Raw genomic sequence first — 20257 nt, 5'->3', positions numbered from 1 at the left:
GCAGTGGGGAGAGCTGGTCTCCCTGATATAGCACTTGAAGTAGCTCTCGAGGAGAGCTGGTCTTGTGGTAGCAAGCACGACTTCTCCGCTTAGCTAAGCAGGGTCTGCCCTGGTTGCATTTGAAGGGAGACTACGTGTGAGCTCTGTAAGATATTCCCCTTAGGGGAAGGAGCCACTCCAGGAAGAGCATCAGAAGGTTCCAAGTTCCTTCCCTGGCATCTCCAAGATAAGGCTGCAAGAGATTCCTGTCTGCAACCTTGGAGAAGCCGCTGCCAGTCTGTGTAGACAAGACTGAGCTAGACGGACCAATGTTCATAGGCATATGTTCCTATTACAGTAGTAGCAGGGTGGACATCCCTTGTGAGACTTTTAGGTTGGTGGACCATGCAAGATATAGGTAGCTTAGACAGGGCAATGCAATTTGAGAAACCATGCTGCCGCACTTTTCCTTTTGCAGAGTGAAACCAATCCCTTTCTTCTTGCTCAGACTGTCAACTAGGTTTAAATATACGTAATTGTAGTGTGCTTAATTGCTTACTAAGAATACGCCTAAGATTAGCATGTAAATGAGCCAGATAGCACATAGCTGGTTGTGAACTTTAGTCTCATCTCTCTTAATTACAAAAAAGAGTTCTTTTTTAAGGTAGCAAAATACTTCTTATTTTGTTTCCATGCCATTCATGGAAAAAGCTGTTGATAATTTTTGGTATAGGAATAGGGAGAGCCTCGTCCACCTATTCTGGAGTATATTCTGCATTCCTCTCTCACAAGATGTAAATTCAGATTTGGCTGTAAAATGGATAGAGCTATGTATCTGCTTCAGGAGCTCCACAAGGTTATTTTATTTATTTTACTATATTTTTAGCCAACCTTTCCTCCAATGAACTTGGGGAAGGGTATATTATTATCTTCCCCCACAATATTATCCTCACAAGAACCCTGTGAGGTAAATTAGGCTGAGAAATTGTGATTGGCCCAAGGTCCCACAGTGAGCTCTGTGGCTGAGTGGGGACTTGAAACTGGCACTCTCTGGTCCTAATCCCACGTTCTCATACTTGCACAATTCTGTGTCTTTTGCAATTGCCTCTGACTTCCTCACTGGTATGGGACGTTGGGTCCAGTTGTTTTGACTAGATAAAAACCTGCATGTCAGGCAGTGTTTTACCCAGATCTATACCAGACCACTGAAATGTTATGTTAGAAATATCCCAGATTAGGATTTATAAGGAACTTTTTTTTAAATGCAGGTATTGAGGAATAACATTACTGAGGAATAGAACTCCTAGTTAAATTCTACATGTACATTAGGCAGAAGAAACTTAACACTATTCAAAAGCTCTCTGAATTTAAACCTATAAAGCTACTAATGTTGTTTAATCAAGATGCAAAACTCAGCAGCATTGTGTGGATGAGTCCATTTACCTTTCTGGAGGGTGGCTATGATGATCAGTTGTGCAATAAAGGAGATTTCTGGCAACTATGCAGATCAGCCTGACCTGTGGTTCATATATCCCTGTCAACTGGGTGCAAAAGTTAAAGACTGATCTTTTTAACCAAGCCTTTTAACTTTTGTAATTTTAAATATTGTAAATTGTTTTTGTTTTTAGGCAGCTTTTTGGAGTTTAAATTGATTTTAATGTTTTGTGCTTTTGTATTGTTTTATGATTGTGAACCGCCCCAAGACTTTGGTTAATAAATAAATAAATGGTACCTTTTAAAAGTGGCGATTCTCCTGTATTTTGCCCAAAAACTGATGCAAAAAAAGGAACCCCCTCCCCCAGATATAAATTGGGCTACACTCTAATGTGCAATGAAAAATCAGAATCATGTGTGAAGTGTTCCCCAATAGCTTGCAGGGACTTTGGGGTAAATCTGGCCAATATGTGAATGCACACCCTCTATTCCAGAGATGCAAACTAAAAGCCCTGTGTGGAAAACACCCTTGGAGATAGCAGTTGTCCCTATTCACCCCAACATAGCATGTCCCAGTGGCTGTTTGCTGGTGTCTCTCTGTATTTTTTTTCAGACTGTGAACCCTTTTGGTAGAGGGGATCCCTTAAAAAAAGTATCTTGCTATGTAAACTACTTCGAGAATTGTTTTGGTTGGGAATTGTCTTGGTTGTAAATATTAATAATAATATTTGGTGTGCAAAGTGAAATAGGTGGGTAACCTTGGGGTACCAGTGATCACTGAAATTATACAGAATAAGAAAGGCAAATATACAGCCAATTCTGTTTCTGAACAAATAAGAACAGGTAATGGAAGTCATACAAGACCTCCTAATCTTAATTATAAATTATCAATAAAACAGTTGAGTAATACTGGCAAAACAATTTTTCTATGCTTCTTTCAGGCTTCTCCTTGGATATTGCTCTCATGTGCCTTAGGACTCTTTATTTACCAGTCATTGGATGCTATTGATGGGAAGCAAGCAAGAAGAACCAATAGCAGTTCTCCTTTGGGAGAACTCTTTGACCATGGCTGTGACTCTATTTCCACAGGTAACTTCTAGCCATTCTCTTCTTGTGTATTATTGAGGACTGTTAAGCAGAAGATAACAAGATATCTAAACATTATTTTGAAAACTCTCTTTAAGGATGCTCTCTGACTCAGTCTTGCATGGTTATGACTTGGGTAGATGATATGTTCTTTATAGTAAATTTGATCTTTAAGTCAAATTATAGAACTGTTTCTCTTTAAGAGGGACCATCCCCAATAGAACTATGTATTTCACGGGTACAGTAAGGAATGCACAACTTCTAAAGTTGCCTGTCAAATCTACGCATAGATCTTCCATACCCCCACCAAGCCATCTTAGCTGCCTGTTGCTCCTGGCGTTCTCTCAAGTCTCTGAGTGGTGGACTGCCACTCACAGGATCTCAGGACCCCATGCTCACAGGGCTCCTGCGTGCATGTATCTAGAAGCAAGATATTTGCTTTTGGTTGACTTTGCCTCTGTTTAATGTTCAGAGTCTTAGGAAAGTAGATCAGGTGGCTATAAGGCTTACTTGCAACAAGATCAAATGGATAAGCTGGAAATGGGGCTGCAGAAAGAAGGAATGTGGACTAGCTGGTACAGTGCCTGGAGTTTGGAAGATGGGGCACTTACCTTTTCAGTGACCTAAATCAATCTGCATCATTGCTACAAAACCTGTGTGTAATCAGACTCTCCAAATACCAATTGATAGTTGCTTCATGTAATATATATATTTTTGTCTAACCAAATTTTATTCTATTCAGTTACGTTAAACAAAACTTTAGACCAGGAGTTGCAAAGCTTTTATTGCTATATACCAGGGATTCTCAACGTGTGGGTCCCCAGATGTAATTGGACTTCAACTCCCATAATTCCTACCAAAGGCCACTGGGGCTGGGGATTATGGGAGCTGAAGTCCAATCACATCTGGGGACCCATACGTTGAGAAACCCTGCTATATACCAAGGGTCTTCAAGTTGTGTCCTGGGAAATGTTGTGGTTTCTTGGACACTTATAAGGTATTTACTGACTTTCTGATCAGAGATAGTAGGCAAGCTTCCCTGAAAAACAGCTTGTGGATCACTGCTCTTACTTGGCAATGTGTAGCCACAGGGGCATGTTGGGTTTATAGGGTGCACTCTTAGTTCACACAAGATGACTTTGTGGCTATAACTGGCAGGGATGTTGGCATAGACTCTTTAGCGTGAACCCATTATTATTATTATTATTATTATTATTATTATTATTATTATTATTATTTCTTGTTTACACAGTCAGACAGGTGTTATTGACTGGTTTGTTTTATCCAGACATCAAGTCCTTCCCAAGGACCTAGGATGGCTGAATTTTATTGTCAGTGTTGTTGTTGTTATAGATATCGTCACAGAATATAGGCTGTTCCCATTAAAGCTGCTTTTTGTAATTGGCTGATGGTGATTTCTGTGGCCCTTATGGTGTTGAGGTGCTCTTCAAGGTCTTTTGGAACTGCACCCAGGGCGCCAGTTACCACTGGGATTATATTATTATTTCTTGTTTACACAGTCAGACAGGTGTTATTGACTGGTTTGTTTTATCCAGACATCGAGTCCTTCCCAAGGACCTGGGATGGCTGAATTTTATTGTCAATTGTTATAGATATCGTCGCAGAATATAGGCTGTTGTTGTTGTTTAATTCAATTTCTATACCGCCCTTCCAAAAATGGCTCAAGGCGGTTTACACAGAGAAATAACAAATAAGATGGAACCCTGTCCCCAAAGGGCTCACAATCTAAAAAGAAACATAAGGTAGACAACCGCAACAGTCACTGGAGGTACTGTGCTGGGGGTGGATAGGGCCTTGTAGTGCTTTCTATATGCCGTGATTCCATATAACAGCTTTCAAATGTTGCCACTTCTGCATGGAGTTCTTGCCAAGCAGAAGCATTTCAGTGGCCTCTCAGTGGGGAAAGTAATGCTTAACTTGGATGAATGAGCCCTTAAAGTGATATAGTTGGTATGTAGAGCTGTGTAACTGGTTTCCATCCACAAGGCTCAGATTTTTGCAATATGCTGTCACTGCATTAGGCCCGGTTTGAGTGATGAGAAGTGCAGAAATTGAATGTAGGTGGAGTCCTGCTCATTGGTAAAAGGGCTGCATGATTACTTTGTCATAAGCACAGCTTACATTTAAATCCATTTTACTGCACCACTTCAAAATGGTTCTCAGTTTCATCCAAACAGAATATTTAGCTGTTTTTCTTAGAATAATTGTGACAACTAACTCTAGTCATTTGGATGTTTCAGTTTTCATTGGTATTGGAGCCTGCATAGCAGTACGGCTGGGAACTAATCCAGACTGGCTGTTTTTTTGTTCCTTTATTGGAATGTTCCTGTTCTATTGTGCTCACTGGCAAACCTATGTATCGGGCATGCTAAGGTTTAGCAAGTAAGTGGATTCTTCAATAATTTGCTCTGTTTGAGGTTTGCTATGATCTTCAGATTAGAGAACCAGATTTAATCTAGTTGCCACAAGACAGAAAGAATTGTAATTTCTGTGTGCTAAAACCCCAGTTTCCATGACTAGATTGTAAGAAGTATGGTACTTGATACCAAAAAGTATGACAGTATAGACTTCTAAAGTTTGTAAAATGATTACAAGGTAGTTGAAGTATCGAGGGGCAAGTTTTAAAAGCCCTGTGGTCACAGGGCTTGCAAGATGAGACTTCTAGACAGTGGAAGAAGAGAAAACATGTTATTCATAAGCTACCATGGTGCTCTCAGCCTGCTGAGTCTGCCTAAACTAAGAAGTTGGGGCTGAATATGACCTCCTAGTCATCCTAGTCAAACCTAGTTATGGCTTATGGTTACAAGTATATATTTTTAATCCTGTAGTTTCCATAAACTTTCAGAATGTTACCAAGATGCCCATTCTGTATGGTTTTCTTTTGGCTACAATCCAAAAATAATAATAATTAAACGAGTTCAGTGTAAAAATGAGGGAGCTTCAGATTTGTTTTCCTTTAATATCAATCTGTCCCCATTGTAAAGTGTAGTTGGGTCCTGAGGGTGCTCCCAGAAATGGTCTCTGATAATGGAATGGGGTCTGTTGTTAAAAGAAGAAAGTCAGATTTTTCTGGGCTAGTGTAATTCCTGGTGCTAGCCCTTGATTTCAGTCATTTAGTTTTCTATGTGTACTGTATTTTACTTTAGGTCTTCAATTTTAAATTAGGGTATTTGATTAATAGCTTTCTATCCCAACATGAAAATTTACTTCTACATCATAAACTTTGGAAAGATTAAATTTCATTCATGATGGAGAAATTCAGCTCTTGCTTCCTGGGGAAAATACTGCTGTGTTCATTTCTGTTGACTTGACTGGCAATCAACCTGTCTTTTTAAAGATTTCTTTTAAAATGCCATTTCCCAGAAATTATTTCTATTCTTTTATTTTATGTATTTAAGTTTAAGTACCTAAATACTCAGCAGAATTTCTCAAACTTGAATTTTATATCTGACAAACATGTTTTTAATACTGATCTCCCTGAATTTGTTTACAATGATCTTGGGTACACTTCTGATGTAGGTAATAATGCTTGGTTAAAGATCTTCCTAGATTATACAAAATCATTGGCATGCACTAATCTTGTATTTTTCATTCTAGAGTTGATGTAACTGAAGTACAGATAGCCATAATGATACTATTTTTGTTATCTGCATTTGGTGGAACGACAATGTGGGACTCTAAGGTAACTGGATATAGTCACTTGGCTTAAAATATTGCATATTAATTAGTCCAGTGCAAGTGTGTTGCTAGTTTAGTAATTCCTACAATAGTTTGTATTTGGCTCATGTTACATTTTGTTAAACTTTGATTTTTTAAAAATTTCCCTTTTAAAGTAAGACATAGCTCTTACGTTTACGATAGGAGATCTTTCCCCATATAGTTCCAATATTCTGTTTCCTCAGTGTTGTGATGTGCCATCCTATGCATGAATTTAGAACTACACAAAGGAAAAAGACCCCATCTGCCGGTAGTTATCTTTGGCTTAATTCCAAATCTTTTAAACATAAAGTTAAAGACTTTAGCTTCATAATATTTCATTTTCCACTATTTTTCACCTCAGTGTTGCCCCAGCTGAATACTGTTACATAATACTGTTGTAATGCTACTGTTGCACATAAAGGTGTTATTGAACACTGTTGTAAGCCAGCAGAATGCACGTCCTTTAACTTAGCAGTTAAATTATCCTGATTATCTGCAGAACAAATTATACTTCCTGTGCAGCCATGCAGCTGCTTATCCTTGGTATTGTGGAATCCAGAATTTCACAAAAAGGATTGAGACAACCAGGATGCACACTGTATCAGTTTAAAACCTAAACCCTGTGCAGTGGTGGTTGTCTGTTACCTCAGACTGTGGTTAAGCTTTGTGTTGCTATTCTACTGCATCTGTTCAGAAATACAGGAAACTGGAAGGATGGTAAATCTGGATTTAAATTGCATGGTGAGAGGCTATGCACCAATTCCTCCCGTCATTGTAGGCACCGCGTAAGCTTTTAAGTAGCTTACTGTGCAGCTCCTAGTTGTCTGGATCTGCTCTTGGAACTGAATCGGAGGCTGACCTGTTCTGCAGGCTCATGTGGGCAGTGTAGCCCTGCAATCACATAAGGGTAGGCCTCTTGGGCAGCAGCATCACTGTGTGTGTAGAGTCCTGCAGTATGTGTATGCGCAGGTCTGCACCACCTGTGTTACACTGTAGGACATGTCAGCCAGAGTATTGTGGCATGCTTTTAAAACTGAATATCTGTTTTAAAACTGAATCCACCATTTTAAAATATGTACTTAAATGATAGTTTTCTTCTTGAAATGTTTGTGTTCTGTTCTGAAACTACTGTATACTTTTTAAACTAAATACATTGTGGAACTGATCCTATTTTATGCTAACTGCTAGATTGTTTGAGATACAGTAGTCTCCATAACAGATCCTTAGGCAAGTCTGTCTTCTAAAATGTAACCTGGTAGGTTACAGGGCTTTCATTTTTTATTTTTTTTTTACTCTTCTCTCTAACCCTCTGCTGCCTCTTGGAAGTTTCCCTGACACTGCAGTTGAATAAAAAAGGTAAATACTTGAGGTCTATTTGCTGGATAACATGCATATGCAATTTAATAGCATGATGTGATTGAAACAAAACAGGCAGATGGTGTTTGCATTTCCTGTGGTGATACTTTTGTGTTGACTAGTGAATTTGGAGGAACTATCCGTTTTTCAGAGAGAGAATTGATTGTAAACAAAGCCAGAAATCAGATTAATGTTGTTTAGAGATGCTAGCAGCAACATGCTTGATTTTGAATTTAAAAGAAGTATTTAACCTTCGTTGCTAATGGAATGAAGCTGCTGTTTAAATAGTATAACAATACTTTGCATTTGATCTGAATAGTGAAGAAAAATGGATGGTTCAAATTTTTAATACATTTCACTAATGCTGTAATGTATTAATAGCTGTAAATCCTGTTCATTTTTCCTGCAAGATTCCTGTTCTGGACCTAAAACTGAAGATGATTCCTGTTGCTGGAATAGTGTGTGGAGCAATATTTTCTAGTTACCATTATTTCAGAGTAATCTTTGGAGGAGGAGTGGGGAAGAATGGATCTACAATAGCAGTAAGCCTTTTTAGAATATTAACTCTGATAATCATCTCAGTTCCTTACTGTGACATGATTAGGAAATTAGATTAATTTATGTTAAATAATTTTAGCATGTTTTATTGTACATCCATGCTTAAACGTGAAATGTAATAAATGAAAGTTACTAGGTACCTTTTCACTGTTAAATAATTTCTGTTCTTCCAAGGGGCAAATAAGACCAGAAATAGAGAGGCTATGTAGAAATTTAGGGTAGTCCCCCCCCCCCCCAGTTGCTGGATTTTATATATCTCTTGAAGCTGATTACTCATTCTTGCTAAAGGCTCTTAAAGAAATAATGTAATAAAGTCTTGTTGAATAAAATTTTCTTTGCACTTTGCAGGGGACGAGTGTGTTGTCACCAGGCCTCCATATAGGATTAATTATTACTTTGGCAGTAATGATCTATAAGAAGTCCACAACACAGCTATTTGAAAAACACCCTTGCCTCTATGCCTTGACATTTGGATTTGTGAGTGCTAAGATCACACAAAAATTAGTGGTAAGGAGGCTTTGAAATTGATCATGTGTATATTGAGATTGCTTGATGAATGAAATAGTGGCTGATATGACAGGCAGCCATCCGTCAAAGGTAGTGACCCACTGGGGCTGCTGCATAACATAAAAGGCAACCTCAACAGTGTAGGGATGGGGCTGCTGTAGAACAACTTAAAACTGCTTCTGGGTAGCAGTGCAGCATTCCATCCATTAGAAGGAGGGCTGTGCTGCGGCTCGGAAGCAGTTTTAGGTTGTTCCAGCAACACCATCTGGGCTGCCTTTTAAGTTGTACAGCAGCCCTGGTAGGTCCCTACCTCGAAGGAGGGCTGCCTGTCATGACTCCAACATGTGTCTAGCATGGTGAACACTCTATAATAGCTGCATAAATGCTGCTGCTGCTGTTAAAGGCTTTAATGGGTAGTGTTCAAACTAATCTCTTTAAAGTGACTTGAAGGTCTTAGAGGAGATAGCAAAATGGTGTCTTAAAATTAATGTAAACAAAGCCTAATGTTCAAGGCTGGTTATGAACACAGCTAAAAACGTTGCATGGATTTGTAGTCCTTGTACTGTAGCAGCACCCTTCTCCCCCACCTCCACATTGTAACTTTGCGTATTGTGGGAGGTAAGGGGGAGAAAGGTGCCAGTATGGAGCTTCAGACATCAATTCAAGTGGTTTTACTTTTGCCAGCAACACCACTCCATTGCCACTAATATAATGCATAATATAATATTGTATAACTTATTATTTGGCCTTGTACCTACTTTATGTAAAAGCCTTTTCATTTTAGTAAATATTTGTACATTGAGAAATAAACAGTAAGAATGCTTCTTAAAGATAATTTTGCTTTACCTTTCATATGTTTTTAATTTTAGAAGTCTTACAGATTAGAAACTTGCAATTAAAATGGGATCTAAAGTTCTTGCATCATGACTAAATTCTTTCTTTCTTTCTTTTTTTAAATAGATAGCACACATGACAAAAAGTGAAATATTCCTACAAGATACTGCATTTATTGGGCCAGGCCTTCTGTTCCTAGACCAGTACTTCAACAGTTTTATTGATGAATACATCGTTCTGTGGATAGCCCTGGTAAGCAATTTTCTATTAAGTTTGTCAGCTTTATAAAATATGAGGTGAGGCCCATTGTTGACTGGGCAAAGTCATTTTGTGTAGATTACACTTATAGGAAAGTTCAAGAAATGAAATATTGTATACTGTATGTCGTATAACTTTTATTAATGTACTTGCAAAAGGGAAGTAAAAACAGTTTTACTTTTGTAGGATTTCAACGTCAAACATTATTCATTTTATTGAGTAATTCCCATATGTAGTAAATTTGAATCTGAGAAAGATCTTCTCTTGGACATGTTGTTGTTTTTGATCTGATTACTATATTTTTAAATACTTGTATTACTTATTGATCTGAGTATTGTATTGAATTAATACTGTATTAAGTATTAAATCTGAGAACAACAGTTCAAATATTGTCATTATATTCAGCATTTCTGCTAAAAAATACAATAATAAATCTTTCACCCAGCATATTTTGGTGTAAAAATAATGCATTGAGCTTTATGTATATGTGGCAGGATTACATATACAAAATTTGGTATCCACAAACTAACTCTCCAAAATGTGTGTAAAATGGGAAATGATTTTTCTTGAGTATGCATGCTGCTGTTTGAATTGGTCTTTCCATCTTTGTGCCTTATAGAAATTAATGGCACAGACCAGCAGAGAGAAGGACTGTTTACTATATATTGCTTGTGACCCAAGTGTCGTCTATCACAATTAATGGGTTAGATTTGATTACTTAATATATTGTATTGCTTCCATAATTCTACTGCTTGCAAATGTGGGGGTTGAGTTGGAAAAGGATAGCCCGAATCAGACTACATAAAATCAAAGTTTGATTGCTTAAAATCCTTAGTAGGGAAGAAACAAGTACATGTTTAAGACTACAAACCAGAGATTCTCCTGTATTTCTTGAAATTGCCATTAATTGGGAGAAGACACAGCATCAGCTTTTCCCCCCATGTCCTACCCCACTCCTCTTGCCTGCCCTGGACCACAGCTTGACTCCTGGATGCTATAGCAGGTGTGAGAGAGGAGATGGATGAAAGGTTTAGAGAACAACCTGGGCAGGAAAAGCTGACTACCTCATCTCTTTATTAAGCAGTTATTGAAAGATACACAGGGGAATCTCCAAGTTGCAAATGAGCAAGCCTAATGGCAGTGCTCACTGAATCTTCACAGGTCTGCACAACATACAGGTGAAACTCGGAAAATTAGAATATCGTGCAAAAGTCCATTAATTTCAGTAATGCAAATTAAAAGGTGAAACTGATATATGAGACAGATGCATTACATGCAAAGAGAGATAAGTCAAGCCTTAATTTGTTATAATTGTGATGATCATGGTGTACAGCTCATGAAAACCCCAAATCCACAATCTCAGAAAATTAGAATATTACATGGAACCAAGAAGACAAGGATTGAAGAATAGAACAATATCGGACCTCTGAAAAGTATAAGCATGCATATGTATTCAGTACTTGGTTTGGGCCCCTTTTGCAGCAATTACTGCCTCAATGCGGTGTGGCATGGATGCTATCAGCCTGTGGCACTGATGAGGTATTATGGAAGACCAGGATGCTTCATTAGCGGCCTTCAGCAATTCTGCATTGCTTGGTTTCATGTCTCTCATCCTTCTCTTGGCAATGCCCCATAGATTCTCTATGGGGTCAGGTCAGGCGAGTTTGCTGGCCAATCAAGCACAGTACACTGTATACTTTTCAGAGGTCCGATATTGTTCTATTCTTCAATCCTTGTCTTCTTGGTTCCATGTAACATTCTAATTTTCTGAGATTGTGGATAGGTACATTGGTACTCACCGTGAAGGTGTCTTCTGGCTGGTGTAGAAGAGGTCACCCAACGTGGGATTACATCCCTCCACATGCTCCAGAAGGCAGGAAGTAGAAAGAACTGAAGACTTAACCCCGTGCATGTGGGCATATACCTTCAGTACCTAAAACAGCTCAAGCTCCAGAAGAAATAACATAACCACAACATGAACAGGAAAATAGCATAACATAACCCAGGACGAGAAGATGAAGAGCAGAACAGAGTAGCCCTCCCTCCCGGGTCAGAGATCCAGCCAAGGAAAAGAAACAAACCCCGGGTGGGCCTTGGGTGACCTCTTCTACACCAGCCAGAAGACACCTTCACGGTGAGTACCAATGTACCTTTCTCGGCTGGTGTAGGAGGTCACCCAACGTGGGAGATACCACAGCACCAACCACGGGAGGGAAACAGAGTCCCCAAACACTGGATCTACTGAGCCGGAAGGACCCTCTGAAGGACCCTCCGACCAAAGGCCGCCCTTGCCGAGGCATGCTCGTCCAACTTATAATGTCTTGAAAACGTGAAAGGAGACGACCACGTAGCTGCCTTGCAGATTTCCTCCAATGACGCCGCGGAGGACAGCGCTGCCGACGTAGCCGCTGATCTTGTAGAATGTGCTGTAATTTGATCGGGAACTGGTAGGCCCTGTGATCTATACGACTCTCCAATACAGGACTTCACCCATCTGGCTATGATCGCCTTCGAAACCTTCAAACCCAATTTGGATGACTTGAAGGCCACAAACAGGGCATCGGATTTTCTAAACGGCTCCGTCCTGCGCAGGTAGACCTTTAGTGCTCGACGGACATCCAATCGATGCCATTCTTTCTCGGCAGGATGTCTAGGATCCGGACAGAATGAGGGAAGAAATATGTCCGCAGCCCTATGGAAGATCGAATTTACCTTTGGCGCGAAGGAAGGATCAGGAATGAGACGAACTGCGTCCTTAGAGAAGACACACAGGCCACTCTTAACAGACAAGGCCTGCAGCTCTGAGACCCTTCTGGCTGATGTAATGGCCACGAGAAAGGCCACCTTCCATGAAAGAAGCTGGAGAGAGATGGAGTGAATCGGTTCAAACGGGCGAAACTGAAGACCTCTGAGAACCACATGCAAGTCCCAGGATGGAAAACGATGGCAGACAGGTGGAGACAGGTGTGCTGCTCCTCTCAGGAATTTCTGCAATAGAGGGTGTTTAGCTTGGAAGGCCCGCTGACGCGGAAACAGCATCTGAACCATACACGCCGCTTGTCGCTTGAGGGTGTTTGCTTTTAGGCCCATGGAGAGACCCTCCTGGAGGAAGTCTAGCAGCTCCCTCAACTTACAGTTGTCGGGCTGCAGGCCACGTCTAGCCGCCCAGCGAAGAAAACTCCTCCAAGTTGACTGATAGATCCTGTTAGTGGAAGCCTTCCTGGAAGCGAGGATAGTCTCAATAACCTGCTCCGATAGACTTTCCCAGCCTAGGAGAGCCCGCTCAGCTTCCACGCGGTCAGCTGCAACCATTCTGGTTCTGGATGGAGAACTGGGCCTTGCTGTAGTAGATCCGGACGGCAAGGTAGTCTGAGGGGCCTTTCCACAGCCAGCGCTACAATTTCGGAGAACCAGGGTCTCCTGGGCCAGAAGGGCGCGATCAAAATCATGGAGGACTGGGACCCCCGAAGCTTCCGTAGGCACCGAGATAGTAAGGGAATCGGAGGAAAAGCGTACAGCAGCGAAGGAGGCCACGGTGTCGACAGGGCGTCCACTGCTTCCGCTCCCTCCGACGGGAAGCGCGAGTAGAACCTCCGCAGCTTGGCGTTCTCCCTGGACGCAAAAAGGTCCACGCATGGCTCTCCCAGCCTCTCTGTCACCCAGTGAAATACGGAGGGGTGGAGGCCCCACTCCGCTGGCTGAATCCGCTGCCGGCTGAGCCAATCCGCCTGCACATTGGACGCCCCACTTACGTGATGCGCCAGGATGGACGACAAGTTCTGTTCCGCCCACTCCAGCAGGGCCACTGCCTGAATATGGAGGGACCTCGACCTCGTCCCCCCTTGCCTGTTGATGTGGGCTTTGGTCGCAGTGTTGTCCGTGAGAACCAACACGTTTCTTCCCTCGACGAGCGGCCGGAAGTATCTTAAGGCCAGAAACACTGCCCGTAGCTCGAGCCAATTGATACTGTGACGCGATTCTTCCCTGGACCACTGGCCTTGAGCAGATTGGTTCCGGCAGTGCGCCCCCCAGCCCCACAGGCTGGCATCTGTCGTGACCAAAATCCTTTCTGGCTCCAGAAACGGTTTCCCCTTGACGAGGTTTTCCTTCACAGTCCACCACCTGATCGCCTCCCTCAGATCCCAGCCTAGAGGGATTTTCTTGTCTCGCCGCAGAGCAATCCTGCTCTGATGGGGAAGAAGAGCCCACTGCAATCTGCGAAGATGGAGCCTTGCCCAGGGAACCGAATCCATGGCCGCCACCATTAGTCCAAGCAGTCTTGCTAGCTTTAGGAGGCTGGCCTGGTCTTTCCTCAACACTCTGCTGGCAAGGGATGACAGCACTTCCATCCTGTCCTCTGGCAGAAACAGTTTGCAGACCGCTGTGTCCATGATGACTCCCAGATGACGCAGGCGTCGGGATGGTGTCAGGTGGCTTTTGGCTAAGTTCACCAGGAAGCCGTGTTTCAGCAGAGAGAGGGTCCTGGACAGGGCGGAGCTCACGGCTTCGGCTGAGCTTGCTCGAATCAACAGATCGTCTAAATAAAAGTAAAGATGAATGCCCTCCATGCGAAGGACGGCTACCAGGGGGCTCAGAATCTTTGTGAAGACCCTGGGGGCCGATGATAGACCGAACGGCAGAGCTCGGTACTGAAGATGCCTTCCCATGTAACAGAAGTGCAGAAGAGAGCGACTGAATGGATGGATGGGAACATGAAGATAAGCATCCTGAAGGTCTATGGAGACCAAAAAGTCCCCTGCCTGCAGAGTCTCTGATATGGTGCGTAGAGTTTCCATCTTGAAGTGCCTCTTTATCACAAATCTGTTGACGGGGCGCAAGTTCAGCACCGCCCTTGCTGAGCCGTCCTTCTTCGGCACGGTAAAAATTACAGAGTATACGCCCTGGCCTCTCTGGCGCAATGGGACCTCCTCTATGGCTCCTATTTCCCTCAGATGTTGGATGGCTAGCAGTAGGCCCTTGTGCTTCGCGACGTTCTTTGATCTTGGAGTGAGAAGGAACCTGTTGCCAGGGCGACTGGAGAGTTCCACTCTGTAACCCTGCTTCACGATAGATAGGACCCAATTGTCTGCAACGGACTCTTTCCAGACGTGCCAGAAGTCCAATAGTCGAGCCCCTACCCTGTCGGTCGGCGAGTCAGGAATGCTGTTTGGGGCCCCGAGACTGGGAGGTGAAGGACTGACTATTCTGTGCAGGAAACGATTGCCTGCCCTGTGCCCTAGATCTATTCCACTGGGGCCGAAAGGAGCGGAAGGAGTCCCTCTGTCTGAATTGCGGTCTGAAGGCTCTAAAAGTTTGATTAGATCTGCGAGGAAAGGTCTTATCCTCCTTGCGTGAGACAGATGGCAACGCCTTACGCTTGTCCTGGGTCTCAATGAGCACCTCCTTGAGAGCTTCGTCACCAAAGAGCTTACCCCCTGCATAGGGAACCGATGCCAGGTTTGCCTTAGAGGTGTTGTCAACTTTCCAATATTTGAGCCAAATATTGCGCCTGGCTAGCACACCTGCACCCAAAGCACGAGCTGAAAAGCGCACGCTGTCGAAAGTGGCATCTGCTGCGAGGGCGGCCGCTTTTTGTAAACGTACTAGCTTGCGGTGCATTTGCGACTCATCAGACGGAGGGTCATTGAGCAGCTCATCAATCCATAACACTGAAGCCCTCGACACCAAAGAGGCTGTAGTGTCGGCCCTGATAGCCATAGCAGACAAATCATGAAGCCTGCGTAGAGCAGCTTCCGCTTTTCTGTCTGCAGGGTCCTTAAAGGCGGAATCCCCATCCTTGGGAACCACTACTCCGCTAAGGAGGGCTCCAAAGGGGGCATCCGTGAGGGGGGTCTTCAGAAGATTCAGAGTTTCCTCATCAAAGTCATAAAGCTTAGAGGCAGCCGCTGGCGCACGCTTAGCGGTGGCGATGGCGGCCCATTCTTCCTTTATAGTGGCCAAGAAGCCCTCAGGCATGACTGCCTTAGACTGCACAGGCTTTGCACTGGGTAGAACGAGGGAGCCCTTGGAGATGGGGTGATCCTCCTCAGGGGACACCGGCTTAAGGCCCAGAGCAAGCAGAGATCGGTTGATAATAGATTGGGCATCCTCCTTCAGAGAGAGACGTTGACTGAGAGCATCGGGCCCCTGCTCTTCGGGGGCCTCGCTCTCCTCATCAGAAGAAGAGTAAAACTCAGGATCCCCACTCCCTGTAGCGGCCCCCTCCTCTCCGTGGTAAATAATATCGGGAGACTCCTCCCCGACTCCTCCGAAGAGCGGAGTCCCCGAGAACGATGGTAAGAGGAGACCCTCATGGATTTTCTTAGTCTCTTCCTGACCGGGGAACGGTCCTGGGAGTCCGAGGATGCAGACTCCTCCTCCCGACGCCTAGGTGCTCTTTCCTTAGGCCGCCCCTGCAGCGCAGCCGCCAGGGAGCATTGTACTGCCTCCTCGATCCAGCTCCTTAAGGCCTCTTGGTCTACTGCGTTCCCGGACCTGCCCGCAGAGGCGCCACCACCCGGAGCTGAACGGCCAGGGGAGCCCAAACCCAATGGCTGAGAGGGCGCCTCCCCGCTCCCTCGCGAGGGCCCTGGTCTCACCAGAGAAGACTCGTCCTCGATCTGCTGCCCTGCGGCTTGATCCCCCTCGCCCTGATGCTCCGCTGGGCTGGGGCTGCTGAGCTGATCCGGCTGCCGCTCCTCCGATGTCCCGCCCGCTGGGTCCTGTGCTGGGCGCGCGGCCGCCGGCGATAGGGAGGGCGGGGTCCGAAAGGCCGCTTCCTCCACAGTGTGCTTCGGCAGCCGCTCAGGCGAGGCCGACCGATGGTTGCGCGCGATTGGCAAACGTTCCCGCTCGGCGTGCTTACTCTTTTTCTTGTGCCTTTTCCTTGGAGGCGACGCCGAGCGTAGGTGATCGTGCCCGGTCACGGACCTGGCATCCACACCCTGGCCTTCAGGCTGAGGGGATAGTCGCTGTGGCCTGGAGGCGCCAGCAAGACTCCCCCTAGTGGCCGGCATTTTAGTTGCTTCCTTTTCACCCGCTCGGGCCTTAGGCGGGAAAGACCGTTGGCGGGCCGCTTGTTCCCTCAATGCCAAAATTCCTACCACCTTCCTCGCGGCCATCGAACGGAGGACCGACCAGAGGTGAGAGAATTAGGGGAGGTTGAAAAGGTAGCAGCAAGAAGTAGGGAAGCGAGGATGGAAAGTAAAAGAGAACTTTTTTTTTTTTAAAGGTTTAGGACAGTAGTAGAAACAGTACCAGGCAGAAGACCAAGAAGAAGCTGAAAGGTAGGGTACTTAGAAGAATAGAAGAAAAAACAGGGACAATCACGAAGCGAGCTGAGTAGGAGGACCTCCTGGAGCAAAGGCAGGAAGTAGAACTGAAGGTATACGCCCACATGCACGGGGTTAAGTCTTCAGTTCTTTCTACTTCCTGCCTTCTGGAGCATGTGGAGGGATGTAATCCCACGTTGGGTGACCTCCTACACCAGCCAAGAATTGGGGTTTTCATGAGCTGTACGCCATGATCATCACGATTATAACAAATTAAGGCTTGACTTATCTCGCTTTGCATGTAATGCGTCTGTCTCATATATCAGTTTCACCTTTTAATTTGCATTACTGAAATTAATGGACTTTTGCACGATATTCTAATTTTCCGAGTTTCACCTGTAAGGCCCGGGGGCCAGATCTGGCCTGCGAGGACTTTTTTTTTGCTGGCCCCCCAAGTAGGAACATCCTGAAGCAACATCGGGAGCCATGAAGAGCTCTTTGCCTGTCCTGCTGATGAGCAGCAATGGCTCAATGCAGTTGGCCACTTGGGACCAAGTGTCCCTGGTTTCTGGGCAGGAGCCCATTGACATCATCCATCTTTCCCCTGGCCTTTCCTCACAACTCTCTGCTGCCTCACTTTCATTCATATTTTTAATAATTAATTTTAATGTAATAATTAATGCACTGAAAATTGAACTTCATTAATAAACTCTCCCCTCTCTTTTTAGTTCATATCCTTGCTTGATTTATTGAGATATTCTACTGGGGTATGCCTGCAGATTGCTGATCATCTTCACATACAGATCTTCAGAATCTCATCTCACCAAGCATCTTATCAAGCTCCTGAACAGGTTCAAAACCATAATGAGTGACTTGTAGCTGAAGAGGAGAAGCAGTTGGGGAGGGGGGGAAGTGTTGGATTATGGAAAAATGCTCTTTTCAGGAACCCAGATGTAGAAACATGTAAAGAAAATCAAGTGTATAAGAGCTTTTTAGATTTGTTCCTAAAGCAATTTGTGTATTCTATACAATACAAAGGTCCTATAGTTCTACTGGGACTTACAGTAATTGTTAACTTTGATCAGGAACAGAGTTTTACGTGTCTGATTGGTGGTTTTTTTGTTTGCTAAAAAGCAGCTAATCCTTGGTTTGAAGACTTGTTCTTCCACCTGCAGATGAAAGTGCTTGAGATTCTGATGTACTTGGCAGCTAACAAAACTAAGACACATTCCCTACCAAATATGACTTTCTTTAGTGGGTAACTAGTCACTGTTTCATTATAGGTACAAACATTGTACAGTTTGCAGCTTATTACTATTGGTGAAATATGATCCAATGATCATTATAATTTCAAACACCCAATTCTTGGTATTTAAGGACCAGAACTGTCCATCTTTATATTAATACAATCTTAGGAAGTTTTTCCATTTAAACTCTAGTATAAAACAAGTGTATCTGAAGGAAAAAGAGCTGACATATGCAGCAAAGAAGCAGCAGTAGTGCAGCGAGAGAGTAGCTGAACATAACCTCCCAATCAGCTGCACCGATGCAGTGGGTAGAGAGCAATTTTTGACTCTCCCCTTCCCCAGGAAGCCTTCTGTGCCACAAAAGGTATGTCCCCAAGGGCTGTGCAACCCTCGGGGACATATATTTGGGCTTGGAAGCACAGAGGGCTTCCTGGGGAAGCAGAAGGTATCAAAAATTGCCTTCTCCATACTGCACCAGTGCAAGCAGTTAAGATGTTCTGATCAGCTCCTCTCCCACTGCACCGCTACTTTCTTGTTCTGTAGGTCAGCCAAGGAATTTAAATAGAAATATATTATTGAAGTTTAAAAAATGTGGCCCCCATGTACTGAAGTCTAACATGGTCGGTGACAGTCCACCCATGCTGCTGCAAGCTTCTGGTGAGGTGTCAGCAGTGTTGGGCATTTGTGCAAGAGGGCAAATACTTAAAGTCGCCAACCTGCTCTCCGCAAGCACTAGTTAAATTGGAAACATGTCAAGCGATTTTCCAGTTAAATGCTTCCGGAATGCAAGTGGGCTATTTGAACTATTTGCCCTCTTACACAAATGCCCAAAACCGCCAGCACCAAGTGCCAGAAGGGTATATTGCCACTGCCTGCATTAGATTGCACAACATGTGGCCACTGTTGAATGAGAGGTAATTTTTGAAATTAAAATGTAGACTTGGGTCTTCCACTTTTCAAAAAGCAAAATGTCCTTGGCTTTCCTTTACTTAAATGTATCTGGCATATGCAAGTACACTTAGTGATCCTAACTAGAAAATGTGTGGTTAGGAAGCTGTTTGCACAAAGATGGCCCTTGCTGAGAAATGAGTGTGTTCTTTTCTCATCTTTTCCTAATCTTGTGTTTTTTGTGAGAACAAAAAATAGAACCACAATTCTTTACTGCCAGTCAGTCTGCACCATTATTTGATTTCGCTACATTCTGTTTTCATGTAGCAAGAAATTTGCCAACTGTGAATTCACACTGTAGGTTATGGTTTCAAATACTACCCATAATGTTTACAGTTTTTTTTAGTTGTTTCATAAAATGTGTTAAGGTTTCTAAAGTAGCTTCTAAACATTTGTGGGCAGACTTAATGACTGAGTATACTGCATTCCACAAGAAACAGATTTGCATTCAATAATCAGTTCTTGTATAGGTCAGAACATTTTAAAATGAACTATAGGGTCTAGTTTAATATCTTTGCTCTGACACTGTGTAAATAAAACCAACAGTACTGGCATCTGCCATGCTAGGTGAACTACTTCTAAGAGATTCTGTTCTCTTCTGATGATCTAGGGCTAGTTCATAGAAAGTCTGTGTTTTATACTAGTGGGTCTGACTGGTTCCTGGATGTTTTGTGTGGACAAAATACTATGAAATGTATGAACATGGATGAAGCCAGTAGCAGTCTTCCATGACTGTGATGGTTGGAAAAAGTGCTGCTGCAAATTCGGAAACTCCTGGCTGCTCTATCCAGTTGAGTTTATGCATCATTATCTATACATGTAAAAAGAGTGCCAAAGATCAGTTGGGACTTGTAGACTTTGTATGAACTGGCTCATAGAGACCATGAAACATAACTTAAGAGCTGTTTTTGAATGAGCTGTTTTTGAATGAGCTGTTTTTATCTCAGCTGGTAGCCACCAAAGATTCATATGGTTTAGTAACATGTCATATAGACATATAAGCAAAGCACATATTATGCAAAATAGTTAAATACTGTTTACCTTTTTTGAGCTCTAGTT

General features: G+C 43.4%; 1 protein-coding gene across 1 annotated transcript in view; it reads left to right on the top strand.

Annotated features, from left to right (window-relative positions):
* Window positions 1–20257, top strand: part of CHPT1 (choline phosphotransferase 1) — a 28753-nt gene that overhangs the window by 6649 nt on the left and 1847 nt on the right. The window contains exons 2-8 of the mRNA XM_053253588.1: window positions 2355–2502; window positions 4761–4902; window positions 6118–6202; window positions 7986–8117; window positions 8482–8640; window positions 9601–9726; window positions 17732–17854. Coding sequence (XP_053109563.1) covers window positions 2355–2502; window positions 4761–4902; window positions 6118–6202; window positions 7986–8117; window positions 8482–8640; window positions 9601–9726; window positions 17732–17854 — 915 coding nt within the window. The remainder of the gene's footprint in view (window positions 1–2354; window positions 2503–4760; window positions 4903–6117; window positions 6203–7985; window positions 8118–8481; window positions 8641–9600; window positions 9727–17731; window positions 17855–20257) is intronic.

The sequence above is a fragment of the Hemicordylus capensis genome, chromosome 5, assembly GCF_027244095.1.
Source record: "Hemicordylus capensis ecotype Gifberg chromosome 5, rHemCap1.1.pri, whole genome shotgun sequence".
Classification (NCBI taxonomy): domain Eukaryota; kingdom Metazoa; phylum Chordata; class Lepidosauria; order Squamata; family Cordylidae; genus Hemicordylus; species Hemicordylus capensis.
The sequence above is the reverse complement of the archived record's forward strand: the minus strand, read 5'-3'. Positions and strand labels throughout refer to the sequence as shown.